The sequence below is a fragment of the Schistocerca gregaria genome, chromosome 9 (genome assembly GCF_023897955.1).
Source record: "Schistocerca gregaria isolate iqSchGreg1 chromosome 9, iqSchGreg1.2, whole genome shotgun sequence".
In the NCBI taxonomy this organism is placed as follows: Eukaryota; Metazoa; Arthropoda; class Insecta; order Orthoptera; family Acrididae; genus Schistocerca; species Schistocerca gregaria.
This window is the reverse complement of record NC_064928.1, coordinates 111179357-111192131: the sequence shown is the minus strand read 5'-3', so window position 1 is coordinate 111192131 and position 12775 is coordinate 111179357. Positions and strand designations below refer to the sequence as shown.

The 12775-nt window shown below is 38.1% G+C and overlaps 2 protein-coding genes across 2 annotated transcripts in view; one reads left to right on the top strand and one right to left on the bottom strand.

Moving 5' to 3' along the window:
* The window catches only part of LOC126291690 (atypical kinase COQ8B, mitochondrial), a 120046-nt gene extending 110458 nt beyond the window's left edge, over positions 1-9588 (bottom strand). The window contains exon 1 of the mRNA XM_049985315.1: positions 8356-9588. Within this exon, the coding sequence (XP_049841272.1) occupies positions 8356-8547 (192 nt within the window). The 5' untranslated portion in view covers positions 8548-9588. The remainder of the gene's footprint in view (positions 1-8355) is intronic.
* Positions 9589-9621: 33 nt separating this feature from the next.
* Positions 9622-12775, top strand: part of LOC126291693 (protein yippee-like 5) — a 29290-nt gene continuing 26136 nt past the window's right edge. Inside the window, exons 1-2 of the mRNA XM_049985322.1 lie at positions 9622-9722; positions 9831-10016. Of these exons, the coding sequence (XP_049841279.1) occupies positions 9856-10016 (161 nt within the window). The 5' untranslated portion in view covers positions 9622-9722; positions 9831-9855. The remainder of the gene's footprint in view (positions 9723-9830; positions 10017-12775) is intronic.

The following is a 12775-nucleotide window of genomic DNA, read 5'->3' as shown; positions in this document are numbered from 1 at the left end:
CGCCATTGTCTATGACAGTGCAAACCTACCGTTTCCTCGTAGCTGCAGCTATTGCACCCTTGCATTAGCAGTGCTGCATTTGTGTGCTTGAAAGATTAGTGAGGCTGTGGAGCAGCCTGAATACTACCTTCATGTTCTTCGCATAGTCACGAGCGGAGCCACTTTCTGCAGTCACCATTTGTGGTGAAGCAGATAACTGAGATGGGCAGCAGTGACCCCATTCAATTGCTGTCACTGCATCTGAAACTGCCCACGTATCTGCAGCAGACACCACAGGCATTGCTGCTAAGTGGCTGTGTATGAAGCGGTCCTTAGACCAATCTGACATTCTTGACACCAAGCGGAAATTCTGTCCAAGTAATCCTGAAGCCTCCTACAATAACTTAAAGATGACACTTTCTTGTAAACTTCACAGTTTTAAGCAACTGTCACTGATTGCTGCTCACACTACCAGTCACACTGTCCATGTACACAGAGAACAAAAGCAATCCTACCACACTTTCCTGGAGCACTCCTAGTGATGCCATTGTCTCTGATGAACACTTGCTGTACAGGACAATGTGCTGTGTTCAACTACTTAAGAAGTCTTTTGGTCACTCACATATGCTCAGACCTTCATTACCTATCTTTAGTGTGGCACTAAGTAAAACACTTTCTCGAAATCTGGAAATATGGATTCTGCCTCTTGCCCTTCACCCACTGTCCGTAGGATATCATGTGAGAAAATTGGTGTTTCCTGCTTTCTCCCACCCCCCTTCCATCCCCTCCCTTATGAATGTTGTTTTATAAATCTGTGCTGAATTGTGGACAGAAGCTTCTCTCTCCTATGAAAGTTTATTATTTGAACTTAGCATATGCTCAAAGAATTTTGCTGCAAAACCAACATTAATTCTGCGCATCTATTTTTTATCCTTCTTATATAAAGGAGTTTGTCACACTTTTTTCCAGTTGCTTGGGACTTTGCACTGTTCAAGAGATTCATGATAAATGCAGGCTCAGAAATGAGCTAATGGTGAAGAGTGCACATCATAAAATCAAACTGAAATTCCATCGGACTTGGCAATTTATTTTTTCCAACTTTTCAGTTGCTTCTCAATGTCAAGGGATGCCTATTCTATGTCTACCATATGCAACAGTCAAATGATGGTACACCTGTATGATCCTCCTATGTGAATGATTTTTAAACATGAGACAAAAGTGCACCTTTCCTTTTTCTGTCTTCTTTTATCACACCACACTGGTTGATGAGTGACTGAGCAGAAGCCTTCGACCTGCTTAGTAATTTTAAATAAGACTACAATTTTCTACGCTCCTCACAATATCTTCCACTATGTTTACTGCAAGCTCATGATTGGTCACATACACTTTAACAAAGCACTGAAATAGTGCTAGCTTTTAGGAGAGTTTCCTTTATCTGGAGATAATAGCAAAAAAAAAAAAGGAAGAAGATTGTTGTCGTCGATCATTGCACGAACCTACTGAAGCAGCCTTTCCCTACTAATTATGTTACTGCAGTAGGATATCATGAAAATAGTTTTCTGAGAAAGTGTGATTATGTCAGTTTTAGGAGTACAAGATTGCCTGGAAAGAAGACACCCATCTTTGTCAAAAATATCTAACACAATACTGTCTTAAGTAAAAAGGATACTAGATGAGAGAGGAAAAACATTAAATGTTACCTTTTAAGTAATTAAAATTATCTATAATTGAAAATAAATGTATAAAAACAAGGAATAAAAATATGAACAACCGTATGCATGACATAATGCATACTCAAGCACAAGTGAATAAGCAAGTTAGTGAAAACAAGATTTACAGATTGAATTAACAATTCCTAGCTTTTACCTTTTATACACTACAAACACAGAAATTCTTCAACGGAATAGAAGGAGTTGTCAAGAAGAAACATTTACAATTTATTTTAAAATTTTACCTTGCTGTCAGACATTTTATATCACTGAGAAAGTGGTCAAAAATTTTTGTTGCAGTGCTGTGCGCCCCTTTCTGTGCTAAAGACAACCTTATGTTGAGTAATGAATGTCATTTTTTTTCTTCTAGTATTGAAATTATGTACCTCATTATCCTCTTGAATTGTAGTGGATTATTTACAACAAACTTCATGAGGGAATAAATATACTGAGTAGCAACAATCAGAATGCCCAACTCCTTAAATAGATGTCTACAAGATGATTGTGGGTGAGCACCACGTATTATTCTTACAGTAAGTTTTTGGGCAATGAAGACCTTCTTGCTTAAAGATGAATTACCCGAGAATATTATTCCATATCACATTACTGAATGAAAATAAGCAAAATATGTCAACTTACTGATTTCTCTCTCCCCAAAATTTACTGTGATTCTAAGTGCAAATGTGGCTGAACTAAGTTGTTTTAGGAGTTCCAAAATGTGTTTTTTCCAAATTAAATTCTCATCAATACGGACACCTAAGAATTTTGAAGCTTCCACCCTATGTATTATTTCATCACCATGTGTTACACTGGTGCAGCACCCCTACAGGTGCAGTACTGAATTCAGGGTGAGACCATTCGCAGAAAGTCAGTCAATGATACTTTTGAGAACTTTGTTCACCATTTCTTCCATTTCTGTATGTACACTGGGAGTGATTACAATACTGGTGTCATCAGCAAAAAGAACTATTTCTGCTTGTTGTTCATTAGATGACAGATTATTTGCATATATGAAAAACAGTGGAGGGCCTTAGATTGATCCTTGGGGGAACCCTATACGTGATTTCTCCCTAGTCAGAATTATGTCCCTGGATTCTGTTGGTTGAATTGCTAAGTACAACTTTCTGAATTCTTCTGGTTAAATATGACATGATCTATTGGTCGGCTTTACCATCAATACCATAAAACCACCATTTATATAGGAGTATTCTATGATTCACACAATCAAATGCCTTGGATAGGTCATAGAAAATACCTATCGGTGCTTTTTTGGTTTTAATGCTTGTAATAATCTGGGTGTGAACATGTAAATGGCATTCTCAGTAGAGGAACCCTTCTGAAACCCAAACTGTGATTTGCTGAGGATATTACTGTTGCCAAGGTGAGATATTATTCCAGAATACATCACATTCTCAAAAATTTTGGAAAATGATGTCAGCAGCGAAATATGTCGGTAGTTACTGACATCCTTCTTATCACCTTTATTAAAGAAGGGTTTAACAATGGCATACTTTAGTCTCTCTGGGAAAATGCCTCACGTTAGTGATGCATTTCATATTTCAGACAATACTGGACTTTTCAAAAAAATTTAAAATTGACAATACTGGACTTATTACATGGGAACAAATATTTAGTACTCTATTGGAAACACCATCAAGACCAGAAGAGATTTTATTCTTGAGAGAATGTATGATCCTGTAAATTTCAGAAGTAGGAGTTGGTGGCACATTCATATGCTGTAATTTTATGAGAATTACTTCAACATATTGCTGTGATCTTTCTCTTTAACTGTTGGTCCCTATGGCTTCTACTATGTTTAAGAAACGATTATTACACAGATCTGCTAGCTGTGACTTGTCATTTATAACCCTTACATTCAATTCAATAGCAATGTTATCCTCTTCTGTGTGGGTCTACCGAAGCGTCCGGTCCCACCCGTTGGCTTTGACCTGTGACGTAAGGCTGTTGTTGTGTGTAACGTCCCAACGGCGTGGAATTTAGTTTGTGAGAGTGGCATGTTTGTAGGTGTTGTTTTGATGTGATCGGTGGTGCTCTCTGGTGGTGTGTTATGTGTTGTTTTTGGTTTAGTTTGTGTGTGTAGCGCGTTTATAGGTGAAGTATTGTTGCGGTTGGTGGTTCTCTCTAGTGGTGTGTTTATGGATAGCATGCTACGTGGCATATGGTCTTCATTTGCGTGACTGTGCTTTCAGCGGAATATTTTTCAGTGAGTTAACGATTTTAGTTTTGTTATTTTGACATTATTGTAGTTTTTTCTGTTTGTCGTGTGTGAATTTTGGTAAATTGCTTTTTTTAATGTCTTTGGTATGTATGTCGTCGCTGATGGGGGACAGTGTGTTGTCTGTAATAAAATTTCTTCAACTATTCCGATTTTTGGATGAAGTCTTGAAGTGTTCAGTATGTCGTAAAGAAATGAGGCTTACTAAAGTTCCGGTGTCTCGGACCAGGGACAGCTCTATGTGGAGATGTCTTAAGGATAACAGTCAAGGGCAGTGTTCGATTCCAATTTTGTTGGTTTGTTGGGTTTTTTGAGGTAGTGGTGATTGAGGACATGGTTGTAGTTTTGGGTTTTATCATTTGGTATCGGTAGTTTCTGTTGACCTATATAGGCCAAGGGAAGTGTTCGATTCCAATTTGTGGGATCAGGAGCTGCTGTTGAGCTATATAGGTCAAGGGAAGTGTCCAATTACAGTGGATATTCTTTAGTGGAATTTGGGGAGTTTGGTGGTGTCAGTTTTTTCATCATTTTGTGTGGTTTGGTATGGTGGTGTGTCTAAATTTGTTTATATTTACTTTGTCCCCAGCCAAAAACCCCCAATTTCCCACGCTTGTCAAGTTATTTTCATTAGGTTTTTTGTGGAACGTGTGTGTGTTGGTTTTTCAATGTATTTTCATGTTTATGGTCATGTTTACATGATGGTGTCATAGGTGCCATACTGGAGTCATAGTGTATGGTTGTTTCCGCCATATTTGTGACTCCATGGGTCAAAGAAGACGTGTGGAATCGGACGCTTCTGTGTTTCCCTTCTGTGATTGGTTGTCCTGTCTCTTGCTTCATTATATTCCATATTGCCTCAACTCTGTTGTCTGATGTACTGATTTCTGACATTGCATGCATGTTTCTTCATTTTTTAATAACCTTTCTTAGTAACCTTTAGTAGTAATTTTGTAGTGCACAGCTACTGTAGGGTCTTTACTTGTTCTTGCCAAAAGATACATTTCCATTTCCCTTTCCCTTTCGAACTTACATAAAACAGTGGTACCCCAAACAGAGAATATTACTTTGTGAGGTGAAGATTAGTCTAATAAAAGGTCTAAACCTTCCTTGCTGCACACTAACAGAGGCAAAAAAATACTGTGGAAAGGAGCGAAAAGCTGTTAAAATCTGCTCTCTAATAGCTTCAAGACAAGTCCAGATTACTCAAAATTTTAAAACTTATGCTACACTCATCAAAGGTTTTAATGACGTTAATCACATACGGGCATTGAAATGACTCATTGGTAACATGTGAAAATTTATGCTGGACTGGGACTCAAAGTCGGATTTTCCACTTAACACGAGCAGTCACCTAAACTACTTCAGACATCCGAGTGCACTCCCCATCAGAGCCAAATACCCAGCCTATTACACGATTACGCGCACACACACACACACACACACACACACACACACACACACACACACACACACACACACACAGACAGACAGAGAGAGAGAGAGAGAGAGAGAGAGAGAGAGAGAGAGAGAGAGAGTGTGTGTGTGTGTGTGTGTGTGTGTGTGTGTGTGTGTGTGTGTGTGTGTGTGTGTGTTGTTTTTCTTTCAGACATGTCCGAAAGAATAGACACCTTATTTGATCTAGCGGCTGATCAAATTCATTGTCAAAGTTTTTAACGACATTACCTGCATTTGAGCATTGATATGAATCGATGGTAACAGGTGAAAATTTGTGCTGGACTAGGACTTGAGTTCTGATATCCTGCGTAACACATGGTAAGTGAAAATTCAGATTAAAGTGCTGCACAAATTTTCACCCCTTACCAATCATTCATTTCAAGCCCAAATGTGGCAAATCTCGGTGAAACTTTTGGCAATGTATTTGTACGGTTGCTGGATCAAATATGGTGTCCATTGTTATAAAATCATTGTTTGAAGTAGATGGCATATTTCCAGCAAAACCATTTAATGTCCTCCAATCAGCACTCAAATAACATTCACGACACTGTTCTGTAATCACCAAGAAGCTGCTAAAATCTTAGACTAGGGAGAGTGGTTGTGTCACTTAGTGAGCAAGAGGATTGGGGAAGAGGGGCTGGTGACGTGGAGGCAGGCAGTAGGAGTGTGAGATAGGAATGTGACACAAAGGTACCACAACTGGTGATAATATAGCGGTATCAGGTTGTGAGGGGTTGGCAGAATAAAGGAAAGGGAGACTACCTGGAAGGGGTGCGGATGCAGTGGGTTAGCAGACTCAGGCCAGAAGGACTGAAGGAATGAAGGATGTGTTGCAAGGATAACCCCCCCCCCCCCCCCAACATTCCGAGATGCCATTTCGGATAAAGTAACAGCACTTTGTTTGGAAGATTTACTTTTCCATTACCAAGCCCATTTTTATGTCGATAATGCTTTTTCGTTTTGCTTTCTCCTTATTATTCTTGTTTCCTTTAAAATCTTTTTCTTTATAGATGGCATCTTGAAAAGTGATAACTTCTGCTCCTGGTGAAATCCTTTTCTTCTTTGTTTTACCAGTGGGACTTCACTGTCAGGCTGTGTCATATTTTATAAAAGGAAATGTTGTCTAAAAATAGAGTAGACTTAAATAAAATATATCTCACACAAATTCAGTAGGCCTAGAAATCCAGCACATCAGGTATATATCCATATGCACAGGAAGGCCAGTTTAGACGATCTAGTGTGATAGCAAAAACAAGGTTATGGCGGCTTAAACAAATAAATCTGTTCCGGTAAGTTTGTTTGGGGCAAGTGTAACCATGCCTGGCATATCAAGAGCTTTATCAGTAGAGTAAAATGAATCTCACATTTGAAATTTTCATGCAAAAGTTAGTTTGTAACCAAAAAATTGTGCAGTTATCTTTAAAACTGCAAAAATGACAGACCAAATTCGCAGCATGTCACTCACTCGCAGAGTGAAAATGTAGACGTCAATTCAAGTCCAAAAATTAATTACCAATTTATGTCAGATTTGACACCTTATGGTTGAATATAACAAAGAAAGGAGTAAATTAATATGTGTGATAGGTCAGAGGTAAAAATACAGCTTCTTTAAGGCACCATAAGCCGTGGTTACAGTAACCCCATGGTTACACTTACCCCACTTCACCATAATGTATTTTTATTTTTTCACTGTACTACACTCAAATTAAATTAAACATACAGTCTTATTCCCACATCTCTGAGACCACTCTGTGTGGGATCCACGGAATACGACTGACATAATGGGGCCATGAGGTATAGTCGATGTCGGCTTTGAACAGTGACACTATGTTAGTGGCTGCTGTGACATCACCTTCTGGTGTGTATTTTCACAGACTGGTTGTTAGGTGGCAAAGCCAGAAAATCGTGAAAGCAAAAAACCTGGTTGTGGTGACACACTGACTGTGGCTTAGCCACAGGTCTAGGTTAGGCGACGGGGCCAACAAATAGCAATTGACTGGTATTTTCACTCCCAATCTTAATATACTAACAAAGTTTGAGAAAGAATTGCTAATAGGGCATTGTTTACTTTTAGTTTTGAATATTATGGCTTTTTAGGTTCTTGCTGAATGTCTACCAGTAAACTGTTTTCAAGTTCTGCATCTGAGTGTAAAATTCCATTCTGAAGTATACCCTGGGGCATGTAGTCTACACATAAATTTTTACTTTTAGTATTATGTCTGTGAATTTCACAAAAATCTCACAGTGAGAAGGGATATGAAGGGCATACCAACAGAAGCAGTCTACATGATTTATCCTACATATGGACCAATGTTAGCACTCATCATTGCTATTCTACATTGATGCCACCTCAAGGGGTCAAGTAAGGAGGCAAGCCTTAAAAAGTTTGGCATAACAATCTGTTAAATTTTTGCATTTGTATAGCTGAAGATAAAGATGTGTAACAATAAATATAAACAAGCAATATAAAAATGCACTGAATTAGATGATGGGATATCATCATCTTAGTCAGTCACACTATCACCATATGAGTGAACCATTTCAATTGATGCAGTATGCTGTCCGTCACCTGATTTTTAAATTACATCCATGTGTAAATTAGAAAGAAGAAAGCAGGGTAGAAGATTAAGAGTTATTGGAAAGAATACCATTCCCCTATACTCTGAAAGCAGCGTTGACATTGATGAAAACATTTTTCAGCTGACACCTAAAATAAATAAAGTAGCCTATGTATTTTTAATAAGTTTGAGCAGCACTACCTGCAGCAGCAACTACTACCGTTCTGGGCATACTTTCAAATATATAGCAAGCGTGTTGATGACTAATGGAATACTAGGCACGTCTTTTACTGAAATATCAATTTAAAATACACATGCTCCAAAAAAAACAAAGCATTTGACCACCTTGACTATCTGAGCGGTCGCGACCTACTTATGAAAATATCAATTAAAAATCGTACAGAAAACAAATGTGTACCCGAGCATCAGCTTTTGATAAAGCATCCAGGTTTCTTCCGAAGGTGTTGACTGCTTCTTCTGCTAGAACTTTTACGCTGGAGTTTTCCCAAATTAGTTTACATTCGGCTTCTTGGAGTCTGCTGGTCGCAACGATAACGCTCTGCAAGCCGCGCAGGACGCCCAATAAATCCTGAGTCCACACCCGAGACATGTTTGTTATATTTACGATAAATTAATTATTCTACACTAAGAACATTCGTGACGCAGTGTATCTGACCATAAAATGAGAACAGCTCAGGAGTTTAGGGGTTATGTCCGATTGTATAACAACACTAAATTTAAAAAAAAGGAATGTTACGTAATGCACGCAGTGATGTTTGACAGCCAAACTGTTTCACTGATACATATTCCCCTTAATCTCTTAACAAACACAAGCATCACTTCCACAGCTTTCTTCACTTCTAAATAATTATTCTTTACTATACTTTCTCCACTATTGCGACAGCTCCCGAACCGGCATAACTCGACACCCTGCTACCATACCCCGTTACGGCATCACAGATGACAACGGTACAAGTCAACCCCTTATATTGAGTACAACATGTTCAGTAGTAGCAGCTTTAGGAACGCACATATTTTTAAAAAAATTTGAAAGATTTTGCCTATTAACAGCCTTATAATTTCAGTCCTATTTTAGGGATTTCTTGCTTGGACTATGTATTCGCCAGGGACATGGTCTCGCTGCATTCCTTAGTCTACAAAGTTTTTTCCCCTGTTGTTTTACTGTTGCAAAAGTCTATAGTATTAAAATAAAGACATAAAAATCCCAAGCTAGCGCATTAATTTCTCCTGACAACAGAAAACTGATTTTCATCAAAAGTTCAATAGACATTACGAAATTGTATACGGTATATACACTGTTATCGCTTGTGTTGTGAATGTTTATTCCGTATCTAGATATATACAAATATTTTCATAATTATGAGTGTGTTATGGAGATTTCAGTTTATACTTTACATACACAAAACTGGTGAATTAAATAGCTACTTCATTTTTGCTGCTGTAATGTAAACTGCCATGTTGAATAAACAAATTACAAATAAACGCTCCAAAAGAACATATATAATTTTTACATGGAAATTAGTTTACGCTTGGCAGTTCGTTAAATATACCCTGTTCTCCTTTCTATATTAGTTGTGTCAAAGTGCCTTGTTTGTTTACTTATGCGAATGCTGTCATGTATCATACGGTCAAGTTAACTACGTCATCGTAAACAGCTGTCTTGTGTTTTGGTTTGGCATCCGAGAGGTCATTCTTGAGACACAAAGAAATCGCGTAAGCCAGTCCATTTTCTGATACACTTGTGTTGTGAGCACGTCTTTTGAGGTAAAAACTTAACAGTGGAAATGAAAACCGTTGTAGTTTATAGCGAGGAAGACTTGATTTACGTTACAATATCGAATAATAAGAACAAATATGGTGATGTGTTCGCAGAGCTTTGAGGACTTCCAGAAAAAAAATGGGTCGCATTTTTCTGGACCATATTGGAGGCTCTCGTCTTTTCTCATGCGCTTCTTGTGATACGTTCCTCACAAACAGAAGTGAGCTAATTAGCACGAGATTCACTGGTGCGACTGGTAGAGCATTCCTCTTCAATAAAGTGGTGAATCTCAACTACAGGTAACATGACACACTCGTAGTTAATGTGTAAATATGTCACTCTCTCTAATTGCTCTACGGATCAAGAGTTACGAACGAGACACTTCGAATGCCCCCAAGATTCCATGAAAAACTGTAAAATTACCTTGTCACGATTTTTGGAAATTATCGGGAAACATTTTACAAAACCTAGCGACAAATTACGGCCGCACATGACATATCAGATGGTGTTGATAAAATTGAAACGATTCGTTTTAGTCGCTGAACCTTTTCGCAGTATCTCGACAGTTACAAAATTTCGTCAACGGAAGTTGTCATGCTAACAAAATAATCGTTAAACATGAAGAACGGATGATATTTGACACTGACGAAGTCTCAGACAGCATTCTAGCATTTCTATTGTTTCCTATAGTAACGACCATTTATTAAAATAAACTTGATATATTAGAAACTGTGATATTAAGGTCTGAGCATAGAACAATATTAACAGCGAAGGGAAACAGGACCACAATGCACATTGCTACATACTTGACATTTTTGAACAGTTTATTCCGTAGTTGTCAGTACTACTGCAGCAATTAACATGATTGAAAAAAATCGTATTGACTTACAAACGTTACTTTCTTACAAAAAGTGTGATGACTGCTGGCAGAGACACAACCCCACAGAGATGAACAAAATCCGGAAGACAATGGATATGATGGTAGAATGATGAACAACACTAGAGAAATCTTGTGCATACTTACAGGATATGGAGTAGCATTCAGTTTGAATACTGTCAGTTTGATCGTGGTTTTAAGAAATAGTTGTAATCATTTTAATTTCACCAGCAATGGGAATAGTAGGCACAGCAGTTTGTTATTACATGACTCATAAATATCATGGATTAATCTTAAGTTCCTTATCTCTGTCACGAGATGCTGTTGATGATGTATCCGTAACAGGGGTGCAGTTTAAGCAAGGGGTTTCCTTAATACGATTTGAGAAGATTAGGTGCTAGGATGAGGTTTTAACGTATCTGCTGCCACAATTGTTAACAATGAAATTTTGATGCTGTACATTAACCAGAGTCACCTGTGATGAATATTTTACTTAACTCCATATTAAATTTTGTGCAAAAGAGTGCACAATAGACTGTAATGTTGTTGGGTCTTATACCTGGTAAATATGCTCTGCATGCCTGTTAACCAATGTATACAGTAGGTATTGTAGCTCTTTCACACACAATAAAAAGTGGGCTTTAGAGAATCTCTCCCTCAAAACTAATCAGGAACTGCATCATATGTACATCGTTAAGTCTTGAAATACAATGGCTGAAGTTACGACGAAGGTGTTGTAGCCATTAGGACCAATAAGTTAGATTGATTTATGATATGTGGTGAACATTAAGCTATAGATTCTAAATGTACATGCTCTTCATCTTTCTTTCTCATTTTCTGTTTTAGACGGGAATGTGAGGGCTTGTATCTCTAAGAACAGCACTTTACTCTTCTTTGGTCTTGGTTATTATGTCATATTTTGGTTTAAACCACTTGCGCAAAATAAATAAATAAAAAAAATTAAAAAAATAATAAATCCCATGACTGCAACATCAATGAGTCGCTGTTGGAATTGGCCAACTCGTACAAATACATGGGTGTAACACTTTGTAGTGACATGAAATGGAATGGTCACATGGGCTCAGTTGTTGGTAAAGCAGGTGATAGAGTTCATTATATCTGTATGATACTGGAGAAGTGCAATCAGTCCACAAAGGAGATTGCTTACAAATCACTCATGTGACCAGTTCTATGATATTGCTGATGTGTGGGACCCAAACCAAATAGGACTAATAGAGGATATTGGTCATATACAGAGAAGGGCAGCATGAATGTTCACAGGTTTGTTTGATCCTTGGGAAGCGTCACAGAGATACTGGAGGAACTGAACTGGAAGACTCTTCAAGATAGACGTAAACTATCATGAGACAGTTGATTAAGGAGGTTTGACGAACCAGCTGTATATGATGACTATAGAAATAGACTCTTATCCCTTACATAATTATAATGAGGATAAGATTAGAATAATTACCACATGCACAGAGGCATTCAGACAGTCATTCTTCCAGCACACCATATGTCAGTGGGATGGGAAGAGACCATAATAACTGGTACAGTGGGATGTACCCTCTACCATGTAGCTCATGGTGGTTTACAGAGTTTAGACATAGGTAGAGACATGGACATAGATGTAAACCATTGTGTCCAATGTTTTCTTTACTCAATCATTTTTTGTCTCTCATAAAAGAAGTTTCATGAGCTCTGCAACAGTACACTTTTGACCAGTCTCATTCCTATGCAAGTATTTCCTTCTCTTGTGTGACATCTTCGAGTTTAGAAAGACAATACAAATGCAAGAGGCCAAATCTTTAGCATAGTGATTCTTGTAGCAGTTCACAGTGCCAGCTGACAATTTTGGCAGTGACGGTCAAATATATGAGCTGCTTCATTGTCTTTGTTGAAAGAGAACATATTTCACCAAGTGAGATCAGTTACCCATCATTACATTTTGACATTAATCCTACTATGACACAGTTTCATGCAGCTCACAGTTTGCAGCATTGTCCCCAGAACTGATCATGGGCCTTTGGTTCTGAGTCAAGTGGAAGGACTGAACCAGAGATTTCGAAAGTTCTGTAACAAACTAGGCTGCAACTTCCTGGACTGGTGCCATAATGTTGAGAACTGGAAGACCCCCCCTAAAAATTCAGGTGCACACTACACATCAGAGGCTGCTACTCA